This window comes from Lithobates pipiens, unplaced genomic scaffold (genome assembly GCF_037356315.1).
Source record: "Lithobates pipiens isolate NorthernLeopardFrog02 unplaced genomic scaffold, aLitPip1_a1.2 Scaffold_19, whole genome shotgun sequence".
Lineage (NCBI taxonomy): Eukaryota > Metazoa > Chordata > Amphibia > Anura > Ranidae > Lithobates > Lithobates pipiens.
Genome location: NW_027507764.1, coordinates 361,928,615 through 361,947,084, shown reverse-complemented (window position 1 = coordinate 361,947,084; position 18,470 = coordinate 361,928,615). Strand labels below are relative to the sequence as shown.

Sequence of the window (18,470 nt, the reverse complement as noted above, 5' to 3'; positions counted from 1 at the left end):
CAAAAACTTACAACAGTGCAATAAAATTTATTTTCTCTATCGTTCATTGACGGACACAGCATCTTCATCTTGACGTTAGTTATATCGCCCCTTTAGGAGAAGACTATGCAGAAAGTTAAAAACAGCAACACTTGCACAGTACCGCCCAGGGGGCGATCCTACTGGCTATAACCCCTCACACTGCATCCAGCAGCTCAGTTTTTTTCTGCCTAGTGTAGAATGACCTGTCTCCCAGTGGGACCATTGGTCCTCGGAATGTTTTTTATTTTTTCTGCATTTTTGATTCCTGTAATCTACAATCAACAGCCGGGCTGGGTGACAGCAGGTCATGCATGGGCGGCCGGTGAGCTATATGCTCCAGGGCACACACATGACTGGGCTACTGCTGTCTGTGTCACAGTGGGCCGTGGCCGACAGCCATCCCGTACTGCTTGGGTGATGGGTCTCTCTCTCTCTCTCTCTCTCTCTCTCTCTCTCTCTCTCTCTCTCTCTCTCTCTCTCTCTCTCTCTCTCTCTCGTCCCTCCTCCCGTCCCTCCTCCCCATGCTGGGGGTGCGGTGCACATACCTGGCTGGGGGTTTGCTCATCCTCTTCAGCAGCCGTTTTCTCTCTGCCATCAAACGTTTTTGCTGAGACGGCCGGTGGCCATTTTCTATTAGCCTCAGGTAGTTTTGCCTCTAGTGCTGGGTGCTTGTTTCCTTCTAGAACAGCATGCTTTCCACAGTCACCTCATGGATGACACGGGAGAGCGGACAGCAGCACAGCGCAGTACCTACGTCTGGGTGGTGAGTCCTGCGGGGGGGTTCCTCAGTCTGTGGCAGCTAGGAGGGTGGACATTTTGTGTGACTTGCCTTAGGCGACAGGTGACATGCGAGTGTGGGTCAGCAGGGTGTCGGAAGCTGGCACTTTTTCCCCAGACATCCCTGTTATTGCAACTGGTTTCCCTGCACCTGTGGTGCCCATGGATGCTCTGGAGGTCTTTGTTGCCAGGGTGAAAGCAGGGGTGGGAGGGCTAATAAAAAAAACGCCCCCTCCCCCCACAGTCTTCTGAGGAAAGAGACTTCTGAGACTCGGGCCTCGCTGTGACACGTTGCTCCTTTGCCTAAGGTGGGGCACGCCATATGTGGATCTCCTGGCTTTCCGACTCAATCGGAAGGTACAGAGGTTTGTGGCCAGGTCAAAGTATCCCTGGGTGGACGAGTTGGTGGCTCCATGGCAGCATTATCAGCTGATTTATGCTAACCCCCCCCCCCATCAAACTTCTACCACGTCTGCTTCGCAGAGGGGATTCCAGTGATTTTGATTGCCCCAGATTAGCCTCGGCGTCCGTTGTACGCCGACATAGTACGAATGGTGGCGCATGTTCCTAGGTGACTGCCGATGCGAGAGGTCCTTCTGTCACAAGGTCCAATAATTCATCCTGCTTTACTGTCACTGGCTTTAACGGCATGGCTGTTTTGAAAGCGAGGTGCTAAGGGACCGAGGTCTGTCAGATTCGGTAATATCCCCAATGCTGAGGGCACAAAAGCCATCTTCTCTGAAGATTTATCATCCTACGTGGAAGGCCTCCATGTGTGAGGAGATGGGGTGGCGTCCACTAGAGATCGGCCGATATTTGCAGTTTTTTAATTCATCGGCTGATTGTGCTGATAAAAAGGCAGATTTAGAACTACAGCGCGACTTGCAAATTCTGTAATAGTCAGTGCAAGTTGCCTGAGTCTTCATAGAAGCGACTTGTTTCCTCTTTGGGCAGTCTGCCAAGAAAAGAGCAAAGAGAAACAATGTTTATGCTTGAATGAATGAACTCAACTCAATGTGTAGAGTTCTCAGTTTAACCATTTAACCACTTCAGCCCCGGACCAATTGTCACCTAAGGACCAGAGGTCTTTTTACAATTTTGCACTGCTTTAACTGGCAATTGCGCGGTCATGCAATGTTGTACCCAAACTAAATTTGCGTCCTTTTCTTCCCACAAATAGAGCTTTCTTTTGATGGTATTTGATTGCCTCTGCGATTTTTTATTTTTTGCGATATAAATGAAAAAAGACCGAAAATTTTGAGGAAAAAAATATATTTTCTACTTTTTGTTATAAGAAAAATCAAATAAACTCAATTTTAGTCATACATTTAGGGCAAAGTGTATTCAGCCACATGTCTTTAGTAAAAAAAAGTCAATAAGCGTATATTTATTGGTTTGCACAAAAGTTATAGCGTCTACAAACTAGAGTACATTTTCTGGAATTTACACAGCTTTTAATTTGACTGCCTCATTTCTTGAGGCGCTAAAATGGCAGGGCAGTGCAACCCCCCCCCCCCCCCCCAATGACCCCATTTTGGAAAGTGGACACCCCAAGGAAATTGATGAGGGGTATGTTGAGCCCATTGAATATTTTTTTTTGTCCCAAATGATTGAATAATGACACCAAAAAAAAAAGTTTACCAAAAGTTGTCACTAAATGATATATTGCTCACACATGCCATAGTTATATGTGGAATTGCACCCCAAAATATATTCCGCTGCTTCTCCTGAGTACGGGGATACCACATATGTGGGACTTTTTGGGAGTCGGCCACATACGGCACCCCGAAAACCAATCACTACCTTCAGGATTTCTAAGGGTGCAAATTTTTGATTTCACTCCTCACTACCTATCAGTTTGGAAGGCCATAAAATGCCAAAATATCACAACCCCCCCCCCCCCCAAATGACCCCATTTTGGAAAGTAGACACCCCAAGCTATTTACTGAGAGGCATGTTGAGTCCATGAAATATTTTATATTTTGCCACAAGTTGCAGGAATATTAAAAAAAATTTTTTTTTTTTTTTTTGCACAAAGTTGTCACTAAATGATATATTGCTCACACATGCTATGGGCATAAGTAAAAATAAAACCCCAAAATAAATTCTGCTGCTTCAGCCAGAGTACGGTGAATACCACATGTGGGGGACTTTTTGGGAGCCTAGCCATGTACGGGACCCCGAAAACCAAGCACTGCCTCCTGGATTTCAATATAAAATGCTACCAAAAAAAACTGTTAGCGATCGCAGGGATCAGGCCTGACTCTGCGAACGCTGCAGTTATGTGTTTAGTGTTTTGTAAGTGACAGTGATCGATACTGCACTTGGGTGGGCTGGGCGGAGGGGCAAAACGCAGGTGCCAGCAGGTATCTGGGCTGATCCCGCTAACAATGCGTTTTTTTTGGAACCCTAAACTGCTGGGGACACTAGTATAGATCTGATCAGATCAGATATTGATCTGTTCATATTCTATACCACTACGGGAGGTTTATGCTTTGCGCGTGGGTGTTAGCGGTACTGCACTAACCTAGCGCTGCCTGGGGCGACGCAGACCCTGACCCTAAAACCTAATTGATATCACCCGCCGGGTGATCAGGGGGGTTATAAATGGTGGGTCCCCTGATGCTATAAAAAGCAAACTAACCAGAGTCACCCGTAACACTTATATGGTGATCACTGGTGAAAGGGTTAACTAGGGGCAATCAGGGGGTTAAAATCTTAGGTAGTATATGGGGGTCCCTGGCGCTATATAAAAACCTGACAGGGAACCTAAATAACTGGCTAACCAGCGTCACCAGTGGCACTTATACGGTGATTGGTGAAAGGTTTAACTAGGGGCAATTGGGGTTAAAACTAGGGATGCACCGAAATTTCGGCCGCCGAAACATATCGGCAGAAAATGGCCCTTTCGGCAAAAAGCCGAAAGAGAATTTCCGCCGATACTGGTGCCGAAAATGGGGCGGGGCTTGGCCCCGCCCCCGGTGCCGCCCATCACGGGGGGGTGTCCTCCTATCTTTAGCTCTCCTGCTCCCCTCCCTCCTCACCTATGCTGCAGTCAGCCTGTGGGGTCTCGCTCTAAAGTCCCCCTCTCCACAGCGGTGGCTGCATATGTCTCCTCAGCCGATGTGTAAATCGCCTGTGCAGGAGCTGGGCACGATGTTCACTGTGAAAGTGAAACCAAAGCAGAGGCGTCTAGCAGTGTGTGCTGTGCTCTCTGCCTCCCCCTAGAGTGCAGTACCCAGCATGGAGATTAATGAAGAGCTGCAGCTGCCAATTTAAAAAAAAGACTGTCTATATATGTTTGTATGTGTGTGTGTGTGTGTATATGTATATGTATATATATATATATATATGTATATATATATATATATATATATGTATGTGCATGTTTATATGTATGCATGTATGTTAAGTGTGTATGTGCGCATGTATGTGTTATATGTGTGTTGTATGTTTTTATATATGTGTGTGTGTGCGCACGCGTTTTTATATGTGTATGTTTATATGCACTGGTGAGGCACAGGCAGGCTACATGGCGGGCACTGGTAGGCTGCTGGCACAGTGAGGCTGCATTGATCTCCTGTAGCATGTCCGCAACCTCTGACCAGCTCCTGTAGCATGCCTGCAGTCTCTGACCAGCTCCTGTAGCATGCCTGCAGTCTCTGACCAGCTCCTGTAGCATGCCTGCAGTCTCTGACCAGCTCCTGTACCATGCCTGCAGTCTCTGACCAGCTCCTGTACCATGCCTGCAGTCTCTGACCAGCTCCTGTACCATGCCTGCAGTCTCTGACCAGCTCCTGTACCATGCCTGCAGTCTCTGACCAGCTCCTGTACCATGCCTGCAGTCTCTGACCAGCTCCTGTACCATGCCTGCAGTCTCTGACCAGCTCCTGTACCATGCCTGCAGTCTCTGACCAGCTCCTGTACCATGCCTGCAGTCTCTGACCAGCTCCTGTACCATGCCTGCAGTCTCTGACCAGCTCCTGTACCATGCCTGCAGTCTCTGACCAGCTCCTGTACCATGCCTGCAGTCTCTGACCAGCTCCTGTACCATGTCTGCAGTCTCTGACCAGCTCCTGTACCATGTCTGCAGTCTCTGACCAGCTCCTGTACCATGTCTGCAGTCTCTGACCAGCTCCTGTACCATGTCTGCAGTCTCTGACCAGCTCCTGTACCATGTCTGCAGTCTCTGACCAGCTCCTGTACCATGTCTGCAGTCTCTGACCAGCTCCTGTACCATGTCTGCAGTCTCTGACCAGCTCCTGTACCATGTCTGCAGTCTCTGACCAGCTCCTGTACCATGTCTGCAGTCTCTGACCAGCTCCTGTACCATGTCTGCAGTCTCTGACCAGCTCCTGTACCATGTCTGCAGTCTCTGACCAGCTCCTGTACCATGTCTGCAGTCTCTGACCAGCTCCTGTACCATGTCTGCAGTCTCTGACCAGCTCCTGTACCATGTCTGCAGTCTCTGACCAGCTCCTGTACCATGTCTGCAGTCTCTGACCAGCTCCTGTACCATGTCTGCAGTCTCTGACCAGCTCCTGTACCATGTCTGCAGTCTCTGACCAGCTCCTGTACCATGCCTGCAGTCTCTGACCAGCTCCTGTACCATGCCTGCAGTCTCTGACCAGCTCCTGTACCATGCCTGCAGTCTCTGACCAGCTCCTGTACCATGCCTGCAGTCTCTGACCAGCTCCTGTACCATGCCTGCAGTCTCTGACCAGCTCCTGTACCATGCCTGCAGTCTCTGACCAGCTCCTGTACCATGCCTGCAGTCTCTGACCAGCTCCTGTACCATGCCTGCAGTCTCTGACCAGCTCCTGTACCATGCCTGCAGTCTCTGACCAGCTCCTGTACCATGCCTGCAGTCTCTGACCAGCTCCTGTACCATGCCTGCAGTCTCTGACCAGCTCCTGTACCATGCCTGCAGTCTGACCAGCTCCTGTACCATGCCTGCAGTCTCTGACCAGCTCCTGTACCATGCCTGCAGTCTCTGGCCAGCTCCTGTACCATGCCTGCAGTCTCTGGCCAGCTCCTGTACCATGCCTGCAGTCTCTGGCCAGCTCCTGTACCATGCCTGCAGTCTCTGGCCAGCTCCTGTACCATGCCTGCAGTCTCTGGCCAGCTCCTGTACCATGCCTGCAGTCTCTGGCCAGCTCCTGTACCATGCCTGCAGTCTCTGACCAGCTCCTGTACCATGCCTGCAGTCTCTGACCAGCTCCTGTACCATGCCTGCAGTCTCTGACCAGCTCCTGTACCATGCCTGCAGTCTCTGACCAGCTCCTGTACCATGCCTGCAGTCTCTGACCAGCTCCTGTACCATGCCTGCAGTCTCTGACCAGCTCCTGTACCATGCCTGCAGTCTCTGACCAGCTCCTGTACCATGCCTGCAGTCTCTGACCAGCTCCTGTACCATGCCTGCAGTCTCTGACCAGCTCCTGTACCATGCCTGCAGTCTCTGACCAGCTCCTGTACCATGCCTGCAGTCTCTGACCAGCTCCTGTACCATGCCTGCAGTCTCTGACCAGCTCCTGTACCATGCCTGCAGTCTCTGACCAGCTCCTGTACCATGCCTGCAGTCTCTGACCAGCTCCTGTACCATGCCTGCAGTCTCTGACCAGCTCCTGTACCATGCCTGCAGTCTCTGACCAGCTCCTGTACCATGCCTGCAGTCTCTGACCAGCTCCTGTACCATGCCTGCAGTCTCTGACCAGCTCCTGTACCATGCCTGCAGTCTCTGACCATCTGATGTATGAAAATATTTTTTAAAAACAGTCATTTTCGGTATCGGTGCTGTTTCGGTATCGGTTTCGGTTTTCGGCCTAGTGTATTTTTCATTTTCGGTATCGGTTTCGCCACCAAAAAACCCATTCGGTGCATCCCTAGTTAAAACCATTATTGGGTAGTATATTGGGGTACCTAGCGCTCAAAAACCTGGCGGTGAACCTAAAAAAATAACTAGCTACTTAGCGGCACCAGTGACACTAATGCAGCGATCAGAAAAACGATCGCTTAGTGACACTGGCAAAAGGGGGTGAAAGGGTTAACTCTAGGGGCAATCAGGGGGTTAAACCTTTATGGGGGGGTAGGGGGCTACCCTGGACCTACCTGCCCTGACACTTTTTACTGTCACAACTGACACTAAATGCAGTGATCAGTAAAATAAATGATCACTGCAATCAGTGACACTTTGACTGGGGGGGGATTTGTGTGCCTATGTGCACCTACATGTCGGTGTAGTGTTGGTGCACACTTACTTTCTCTGTTCTCCTCACAGTCCGGTCAAAAAGACTGCCCCGAGGAGAATGACATCACTTCCTCCCTGCCTGTGCTTACTATACACAGCGGGGGAAGCTTCTCATTCGCCAGGAGCGATCGAGAGGGGTTGGCCAGAAACCAACAGCCATCCCCTCATCCCGGATCGCTCCTGAAGCGAAACGGATCGCCGCAGCCAGCGGGAGGGGGTCCGATCGGACCCCCCCCCACCCGCTGGAAGGCAAGCATGTACATGTACGAGCTTGTGCCTGTCAGTGCCATTGCGCCGACGTACATTGCCATGCAGCGGTCCTTAAGTGGTTAAAGACTAAATCTTTTCTGACACTTGTTGCTTACAAGTAAAAATCCTGTATTTTCTGCCCCCCCCCCCCCCCAAATTATATATATAATATAACATATTAGAACATATTTTAGCAGAGATCCTAGGGATTAAAATAGCGGTTGTTGCAATATTTTATGTCGCACAGCATTTGCGCAGAGGTCTTTCAAATGCATTTTTTTTAGGAACAAAAAATACACAAATGCCAGCGCATTGCCTCAGTGTGACAGCACTCTGTCTTTCACACAGACTGCAGGGGAGCCGTTATGCAGGCGATATTTTTAGCCCAAAAGCGCCTGAAAAATGCCCCAGTGGGAAAGGTGTCTGTTAGATTTTATGAGATGAAGGGGGATAAAAGGAAAAAATTATTTAAAAAAAAAAAATCGGCATCATATATTGGCCGCCATGATTTCTAAATATCTGCATGGTCATCGACCAGAGAAAAACCCATATCGGTTGACCTCTAGCGTACATGTTCAGTTTCCAGGATCCTGCTGGTTTTTGCAGCGAGGAGTGGATCAGAAACTTGCCTTAAGCACCATCAAGGGGCAGATATCAGATTTTTTGGGCGACTCACTCATTGGTGAGTACGTTTTGTTTAGGGGGTTCAACATGTGGCCCCTCCTGTTCGATCACCGCTACCTCCTGTGGGATTTGAATCAAGGCTTGCGTTCTGGCCTGTATAACACGAAAGCGAGGGAGCAGCCTTCTGGCTGCTTTCAGGCCTGGGCTTTATTACAGGGGTGCGAACCTGGAACCCTGGGTATTTAGGTAGCTTTTATGCTCCACCGTACCCTCAGCATCAAGTATCCAAGGATACAAATTGACTAAACATCAGCAACACTAGCTTTGTTTAGTTAAATGAGGGACTCGTTTACCTATTTTGGGGTGTTTGGTTTGAACTGTTGCTCTTTTTTTTTTTTTTTTTTTTTTTTTTTTTTTCTGTTGAGCTCTTAAAAGTTTAGAGTTGCATCTTGTGGTCCTGGTTTTTGGCATGGATGCCCCTGTCCTCCCAGCACCAGGTTGCATTGCTTCTGCTAGGGGTAACGATCAAAGCAGAATGACTGCCGTTTCACACTGAAGTCGTACAGGATTGCAGTCTGCATTCCTGTGATTGTGCGATGCCGTTTTCAGCCCTTTTTGTTTGAATAGTGCAGGGATATGCAATTAGTGGACCTCCAGCTGTTGCAAAACTACAAGTCCCATCATGCCTCTGGGTGTCATGCTTGTTGCTGTCAGTCTTGCTATGCCTCATGGGACTTGTAGTTCTGCAACAGCTGGAGGTCCGCTAATTGCATATCCCTGGAATGGGGTGACATCACACTACACTGCACCAAGAGTAATACCTGCACTACTTTTAAAAATGCAATAACTAGATTGTATGATACTGTGGTACCATGCAATCCAGGCAAAAACACTGTTTGCAATCTGCACTTGGGCTGTCGTTAGGATTTCACTGACCTCTGCAGCAGATTGCACACCCAGTGCGTTTTGAATGTGGTGTGGAAAACGCACACAAAATGTGTGTTTTTCACACCGTATTCTGATGTGAATGGACCCTTATTGCCAACTTGTGTGTGTTTGTTTTATTTTTTTATTTTTTCCACCTACTTTTGTGCTGCCTGCTTCCACTCCCTCCCTCCCTCTCATTTCAATAAGGACTGTGGAAACCGTGGAATTAGAATGTTGATTCTTTCAGTGAGCATAATTAAAAAAGGGGAAATAGGACAAGGACTTCAATGTTTTCACTTTCTTTAGCTTGTGTAGACAACCTTTTGTAGCTAGAGTTAACATGCTGCAAAACAAAAGCATCGGGGGTGCAGCTTATGTGTGCAGTCATGTCTGTAATGTTAGAATTCCAGTGAGTTGCCTGGGGCGGTAAAACCATAGCTCAGCTGCTTGTTTTTACTGTCCACCTGTGTAGAAAGCACCCTTCAGGTCTTTTTTTTTTTTTTTTTCTCTCCTGTCCACAATATGCTCACAGAATCCTGTAAAATAGTTTTTCGACTAAGTGTTCCAGAGTAAATGGGAGTCTCCAAGCTTGGCAAAGGGCAGTTTTACTGTCCTTCAGGCTTTAGGGAACTGGACTGTGGCTAGTGGGTGTAGAAAATGCCCCAGGATCAGTCTCCCATCATTTGTTTTAAAAGTAAAAATGATGCCCCATTGAGAGTGTCAATGGAGGGGAATGGTGCCCCATCATTGGTGTTGGTGGAATATTGCCCCAAGGGCCAGATAAAGGCAAGCGAACGGCCAGTTTGGAGACCACTGTTGTACATGGTGTATTTAGATGCATTTTTTGCTTCAGTATATCAAGCCCCTGTGCCTGAATTATTCATAGATTCAGTAGTGATTTTAGACTTTAAACCAGTTGAACAAGTTCTTGAATCATTTTGATGCACGAATGGCTGAGATTGTAAGAGATCCAGTGTAAGAACTGGAGCAGCGAAGGTTCTCAGTACGTTCAACTAAATATGGAATCTTTTTGTCTGTGAACAATATCTCAAGTAAGCAGGATTTTTTTTTTTTTTTTGCCCAGTTATTTTTGGCCATTTTTATATAGATCTGGTTTACTAATATTGGTTAAATAAAGTCCGCAATAAAACCAGTTTAAATCAATCAAAATAGTTTTTTTATTATATTTGAAGCATTTCATAGTATAGAATCGCTTTTTTTGCATAAAATGGGATAATGCCAAAGAAAATTCTACAGTATATAGAAAAGGAGTTTGATATTAATGGTGTTTTTTTTTCTTTCTTCCAGACCCACCCCCAAATCCTTTGTTAAATACTCCTGATGTACTAACAAGACCTTCATTGCATCGGCCGCCCAATCTAAACATTCCTATTTTTGACTCTCCGGCACTTAATTGCCAGCCTTCTACTTCTGGCTTTTCACTAGTTAAAGAAATCAAGGACTCTGCCTCTTTACATGATGACGACAACATTTCCACAACCAGTGGTTTTTCTTCTCGGGCATCTGATAAAGGTAAGTTGTTGCACTATTTCAGAAATGTCTAGAATTATAAGTTCTCCAATAGCTATCAGCTGGTGAAGGATTCATTTTTCTCAGCTCAAGGGTCTTTTTATAAGTGAAGCTTTAGAAAATACTAAGCATATACTAGTGCAGGGGTTCTTAACCTTTTGAAGAGCGAAGGCCACTTAAGTGATTTTAGTCACAGCCACTATGAAATGAAATCAGAATCTCGGTTTTATTTGAATAGCGTAATGAAGATTTTAAATAATCAGGATCATCTATTTTCTGTGGAATCAAGAAAAAATTTGTCCACCGTTTTAATCACAAAGAGTGGATGACACTAGTGTGAACCCTGACATTACATTTTACAAGGACTCTGTTCCAACAGTTGCAGGAGGAAAATGGAGAGAATTTGTTTCCTGTATATGCTGCCCCTCTTGTCTAAAGGGGAAAAAAGGAATGTGACAGGGAGGCCGCATGGGCCCACTGAAGCATGCTACACACCAGTGGTTGGGAGGGGGGGGGTGTGTCTCAACTATATGGGGTTTTACTGCTGCGTGACCTGGAACACGCATTCTCCTTCTCCCTACCTACCCATGCTCTAGCCAAGCAAGGAATTCCCTAGTTTGGATTTCCAGCACAGACTTAACAATGAAAATCTTCCCTTCATTATCACCTAAAAGTTATAAGAGATGCCAGTCATTTGGGCTGGGGAGTGTTCCATTCCCTCACAGTCCAAGGAGCATGGTCATCAGTGGAAGCCAAGTTCCACATCCTGGAGCTTGGAGCATTATCAATGGCTCTGCAGCTTTGTACCCCCTTGCTTATTCTGCAAAAGTGCAGTTAGTGCCACAGTGGGCCTACTTCAACCACAAAAGGGGGTGACGAGTCATGCAGCTTTTGACAGAAGTAAACCTGATCCTCTCATGAATGGAGACCTGTTCAGCGATCTCTCCAGTTGTCCACTACTGGGATGTGGACAGCCAAGGGGATTACCTAGGGTCCCACTGCCTGGATCAAGGGGAATGGGCCTCTCAGCCCTTCATTTTCCACTTGATATGTCAGAAATGCCTGGTCCCTAGAGTCGACGACAAGCTACATCTGTTTGTGGCCAGGATCAAGGATCCTCAAGCCCTTTCATCAAATTCCCTGATAATCCTCTGGTCTCCTAGCTTGATTTCTACTTTGCACCATCATTGGGTCAAGAAAAGAAGCTGATTATTCTCATTGCTCCAAACCGGCCCAGGAGAACCTGGTACACTCAAAATTCCAGACTACTAGATGACCTCTGGCTTCCCTAACAGGTCAGACCAACTGGTTTAAGACACTCTATTCCATCCTTCTTGGTCAATAGCTTTACAGTTATGGCTGTTTAAGCCCAGGTCTTAAGAGACTGAGGGGTCTCTAAGCAAGAAAATACACTTTTCTGGAGGATCTATTCTCCTCTTGCCTGGTGTGAACACAAGCACTTCAATCCCAGATATTTTTCTGTCCTTACTACAATCAGGACTTGAGCAGAACATGGCCTTAAGTACTCTGAAAGGACAGGTTTGGGTTTTACAACACCCTGTACTTCCTTGGGACCTCAAATAGGTTTTTCCTTCTCTTGTATTTTCTGTTTCCCAGGGGATGGAGTCTTTCTCTTAAGTGTTCTGGAAACGGTTATGACCTTTTTCAGTAGGTTAGTGTGCATGAACTACTGTTGAAAATCTTCAGCTGGATCCTGATAAATCCCTTACTAATGCAAGGTAAAGCAATAAGTTGAACAGGTAGAACTCCAGCCTATGGGATGATTCTATTTTAAAGTTGTATTTTTGTTTTACTGAACTGAAGAAAAAATCCAAATGGAAGATCTATTGGTGGATTTGGGCGCACAGTTCGCCCATTAACTAATGTAAGAATTGTCTTTTGGTGGAATTTGATCACCTCTGGGGTGTGTTTTTTTATTTTTTTGTTTTGCACTATAAACAAAAAAAACACAATTTTGTAGTTTTTGCTATACGGTAATAAATATCCCACATTAACAAAAACGTGTTTTTTTTTAAATATATATTTAAACACTAGCCACCTCAGTTCTACTGCAGCAGGTTTGCTTGGCAAATCACCTCGGCTGTACGTCACTCCTTTAAGATGTGACAGCAGTCATCTGGTGCGGGTCCCCGGCAGGCCCGATGACCTCCGGGCACCCACAATCGCTTGTGACAGAGGGAGAACGGGGATCTGTGTGCAAACACAGATCCTGGTTCTCAGGGGAGAGGCGAAAGATCATGTGCTCATACCAAGTATGAACAAGGATCTCTCTCCTCTCCTGGTTAGTCCCATCCCCCTACAGTTAGAACACACCCATGGAACACGGTTAGCCCCTTGATCGCCCCCTATTGTTAACCCCTTCCCATGTAATTTATACAGTAATCAATGGCTCCGATCACTGTATAAATATCAATTGTCCCAAAATAGTGTCAAATGCATCTGATCTGACCTTTGCAATATCACAGTCCCGATAAAAATCGCAGATCGCCATTACTAGTGAAATAAAATAAAAATGACAAATCTGTCCCCTATTTTCTAGACGCTTTAACTTTTGGGCAAACCAATCAATATACGCTTATAGCGATGTGTTTTTTTTTTGTTTTTTTTTTTAACCAAAAATATGTAGAATACGTATCGGTCTAAACTGATTGAGGAAAAAAAAATTCTAGTTTCAGTTTTGCTGTAGCAGATTCTATACAATGTACAGATGTGCCACTTTACAGGCGGACTAAGGGGACCCCCAGGCACTATATTTAAAGGAATTTTTCCTTTTTGTTTCACTTTAGGCATCCTTATACAAAATCACTGCTCCTGTAAAAACGATTTTGCATTGACGCATGTCCCCCAGGGCAGTACCTGGACCGCCATACCCTTTTTCATGGGCAATAACTAGCATATAAGCCTTCAAAATGGGGGCATTTGATTTTTAAAGTTCGGGTACCACAGAATTGAATAGGGTTCACGTCATAACGTTTTACATATTTGGGAATTCTGGGAGGGAAGGCTGTTCGACACAGCTCTATTGGGTGCTAACGTACTTATTTAGAGTTGTTCAATGCAATTGGATCACTTACTCAGAATTGCTCAAATAGAACAAGATTGGAATAGCCTATTAGGATCCAGTCTACCCATTATTATGTAATATGATGTAGTTTAATCGACAGACCTTTTTAATGCTATCATTCATAATGTTAAATGTGCAACAATGCTTTGTGTGTGTGTGTGCAGGTTTGTTTTTTTAGATTAGGCAATATGCATTTTTCACTACCATTATTGTATTTTATTTAAGTTTTTTTTATTTTTATTTTATTTTTATTTTTTTTATACAAAAGATTTCTTTATACAAATATTTTATGGTTTTCACAACGTGAGTATGTTGTGTACAAATTTTAAATAAAATACTGCTAAAGTTTGTTGAATTACGGCCTGTTTTAACATTACTTCCTAATTTTGTCTTTCATACATAATTGCACCCCATTTGTCAGAATAGTGTGAATAGATTTAGATTGTTCGATACACTAAAAGACCATATCACACTATCCACTTTCCCTACAATCAGATTTTCCATTCAGACCAATCAGAATAATTTTAATGCAATCTATGTTGCTTGAAATCAATAGTTCTTAGATTTAAATATATGAAGCGTGGGTTGTGCTAACTTAGCTTTTTTGTTCAACAAAAGTGCCGTGCTTAAATGAAAACATCTTTAACAACGGAAAAGGACTATCGCAATAGTGAATATTACAAAAGTGCTATATAGTAATGGAAATAAAAATAAAAAAGTCAAAATTATTAAATGTTAATACCTCTGCAGAGCTAACCACCTAGCCAGTTACCCGGGCTGGTCACCCCTGCAGTGGTATCAAATTAAAATACCTTACAGTGCCTATAAAATATGAAGCCAATTTCAATATACTATGAATGTCCCAAGTGAGTGATCACCTGGGACATCCCTGCAGTAATAGCAAATAATTAAAGTGCCTTAAACCACAAACTATTAAACCAATTGCAATATGCTATGAATGTCCCAAGTGAGTGATCACTCCTGTTAAAACATTTTTTTTTTTTTTTTTTTAAAGTGCATGTATGAATGAACAAACACTCAAGTGCTGACTGATTCTTCTTATTTCAAAAGTGCTTCTTTTCAGATATAAAGTGCTTCTTATAATCACCAGCCAAGTGACTTCACCACCACCAAATGAAATGGCCACTCACCAGATCTAATCTGTATATGCGCCTTTAGTTTATTTAGGATAACCACTACTTTTAGGGATCTCATCAACAGCCTCTCCAAACAGGAAATATAAACCTCTTGTGCTATTTGATATATATATAGAGATATAGAGGTTATCTATTCTCTCCATATATCATATATCTATTCTCTCCATATATCGTATAGCTATATCTATTCTCTCCATATATCGTATAGCTATATCTATTCTCTCCATATATCGTATAGCTATATCTATTCTCTCCATATATCGTATAGCTATATCTATTCTCTCCATATATCGTATAGCTATATCTATTCTCTCCATATATCGTATAGCTATATCTATTCTCTCCATATATCGTATAGCTATATCTATTCTCTCCATATATCGTATAGCTATATCTATTCTCTCCATATATCGTATAGCTATATCTATTCTCTCCATATATCGTATAGCTATATCTATTCTCTCCATATATCGTATCGCTATATCTATTCTCTCCATATATCGTATCGCTATATCTATTCTCTCCATATATCGTATCGCTATATCTATTCTCTCCATATATCGTATCGCTATATCTATTCTCTCCATATATCGTATCGCTATATCTATTCTCTCCATATATCGTATCGCTATATCTATTCTCTCCATATATCGTATCGCTATATCTATTCTCTCCATATATCGTATCGCTATATCTATTCTCTCCATATATCGTATCGCTATATCTATTCTCTCCATATATCGTATAGCTATATCTATTCTCTCCATATATCGTATAGCTATATCTATTCTCTCCATATATCGTATCGCTATATCTATTCTCTCCATATATCGTATCGCTATATCTATTCTCTCCATATATCGTATCGCTATATCTATTCTCTCCATATATCGTATCGCTATATCTATTCTCTCCATATATCGTATCGCTATATCTATTCTCTCCATATATCGTATCGCTATATCTATTCTCTCCATATATCGTATCGCTATATCTATTCTCTCCATATATCGTATCGCTATATCTATTCTCTCCATATATCGTATCGCTATATCTATTCTCTCCATATATCGTATCGCTATATCTATTCTCTCCATATATCGTATCGCTATATCTATTCTCTCCATATATCGTATCGCTATATCTATTCTCTCCATATATCGTATCGCTATATCTATTCTCTCCATATATCGTATCGCTATATCTATTCTCTCCATATATCGTATCGCTATATCTATTCTCTCCATATATCGTATCGCTATATCTATTCTCTCCATATATCGTATCGCTATATCTATTCTCTCCATATCCCATATCTCTATATCTATTCTCTCCATATCCATCATAGTGCAGTATACCAAAACAAATTTAAGTTTTAAAACAAAGTTCACTCTCACCTATGCCTGAGCTGGCACCAAGCATGTCCAGCCATGTACGTGGGAGTATGGATTTAATCTGCCTCTCTGTGCTCAAAGCCCTCGGCAGCGGTCCGCAATTTTTTTTTAAATACGTTCCAAGCCTCTTCCTCATACACCGAACCTAACCAACGGAGGTCCCGACAGCCACTACGCGCTTTGCAAAGATGATTATTGCGTCAGAGGTTTTCATTTAAGCACGTTAGCGCAACCCATGCTTCATATATATATATATATTTTAATTAGATTGCCTCACAGAGTGACACTAGGTTGCAGCAAACAAAAATACAGATTGGTAGCTCATTTTGCGCCGGTAGTCCATTTTTTTTTATTTTTTTTCAGTTCTTAGATTCAATCACATTATCTGTTTCAGTGAAAAAAAATGTATTTGTGTGTGTGGCCACCATTTAGTCTGATTTTGCTGAATGCTGTGAATTTCTTGCAGTGGGAATTAGAAGCTGCAGCATGTCAGAACTCCTCTCCTCTCCTTTTCTGGATGGAAGTCTATTGTTTAGCCATTTCTTCCCCAGTCTGCCCCTGGCTTTGCCAGTTTTTACCTTCATTGGATTTCAGCTGAGTCCGAGAGGCTCCACGTTTTTGTAGGTGTTACCTAGGGAGGTCTACATAGGAGCGTTCACTCCTCCAGACTATTACCCACCCATGAAGGCACTATATTTACATAACTCCTTGCAAGATCCAGCCTGTTGCTTGCGGCAGGAAAAAAAAAAAACCTATAGAGGAGTGCCAAGTCAGTTTAAAGCATTAATTTATTAAACAGATAAGTCTCGCTTGCATGAAAAAAATTGAAAGCTGTGTGAGTATACCGTCTGAAAAAGACATTTAAAACGGTGAAATTAATAAGACATTTAAAACGACATTAAAATGTATTTTTATATTTGAATCAATTGTCTCGCCGCCATTAGGAATTCTGAACGATGCATACAATGGGTTAAACGCATTGCGTGCTTAGTCTTTTTTTATTTAAATGCCGTTCACAATACTTCCCTGCACACCCACACTTGACAAAGGAGCGAGCAGGTCTGTTTGTGACTTGGCGCATGCTCAGAAACGCGTTGTGTCCTCGGTGTTTCCCTCTGACGTCACTCGCTGCTGCGTCCCCACACGCCATCCCCACTTGCTGGATTGTGTCTCTACGGATTGTGAAACACAGCTGATTTTGTTTACCAGCGCCTCGCCGCTGATATCGCTGACATTTCCATCCACAGCCCTGCCTGACAATGGGATTAAAATCGGACAGTATACTCGCACAGCTTTCAATTTTTTTTTATGTAAGTGAGACTTTTATCTGTTTATTAAATAAATGCTTTAAACTGACTTGGCGCTCCTCTGTTTCTTTCTGCACATGAGCTGCTTCACTCCAAGAGCTGCCGCCAGTAATATTGCAGAGACTATGGGTTTTCTATCTGCCACAACCAACAAGTGATTCCCTCTGGATTTACCATACCATTTAAAGTACTTTTATATTTCTTATATCTTTGCATGAACTCTTTATCAGACTGGTCTAATTGGGCATCTATGGTCTTAAAGCACCAGCACCTTGCTTTGTTGCTTGCTGCAGGGCTGAGGACTCTTGAGAGGCAGTAATGAGACAGGGTGCTATGATTTCAGGAAGCTGTTAGCACTTGAATGCCCTCTACCAACTATGATCTGCCTACATTTAACATATAGACCCAGTGATGTCATACATTCTAAAATAAGGTATATAATTACTGTTTTAATATTTCGTTTGCCTATCCTTTGGACTGAAACTTGACCTTGTCATTTTATGGTTGCACTGTTAAGTTAATGGTGATCATGTCTTGGTGTCTGACATTTGGTTTTATGAAAGTATTTTCTTTATCATCCATTGTAGGAAATTGGGCATCTGGTTCTGAAAACTGGATTAGAAGCTGCTACCTACAGGAGATTTGAACAATGGCAAAAAAAATAAAAAATTTAAAGCCTACTCCCGTATAACTCCACCACTAACCACCATGTTTTATCCCCCCCCCCCCCGCATGATGACCGAAGGTGGGGTTATGCAGAGGCTAACCTTTTTTGTAAATTTTTTTTATTTTTTTCAGTGTCTACATCTCCTCCTGTAGGCAGCCACATGTAACCAGAAATCCTGAATTTGTGTCCTGTAATAGACTTCCAAGAAAAATTTCATGGAAAGTACAAAAAGCATATATATATATATATTTTTTTTTTTTCCCCTCCTACAGATGTTGCAGTTACAAAAACTGGGACTGTTCCATTACTGTGGTCTCCTGAAGCAGATCGAACACACAATGTTTCACAAAACTCATCATTAAATTCTAAGAAACCTGCATTTAATCCATCTGCTTTTTCCTCATTTTTACCCGTAAGTACTTTACTACTTTTTAAGTGTAAAGAAACATTCTTGTGGGGTTGGTGTATTTTACTTTGACCCAATA

General features: G+C 43.6%; 1 protein-coding gene across 3 annotated transcripts in view; it reads left to right on the top strand.

Annotated features, from left to right (window-relative positions):
* NUP153 (nucleoporin 153) overlaps window positions 1-18,470 on the top strand; it is a 143,793-nt gene that overhangs the window by 36,141 nt on the left and 89,182 nt on the right. For 2 of the 3 annotated variants that reach the window (XM_077492242.1, XM_077492241.1), the window contains exons 3-4: window positions 10,154-10,378; window positions 18,258-18,397. In XM_077492242.1, coding sequence (XP_077348368.1) covers window positions 10,154-10,378; window positions 18,258-18,397 — 365 coding nt within the window. The remainder of the gene's footprint in view (window positions 1-10,153; window positions 10,379-18,257; window positions 18,398-18,470) is intronic. The other variant, XM_077492243.1, reaches the window with a different exon arrangement.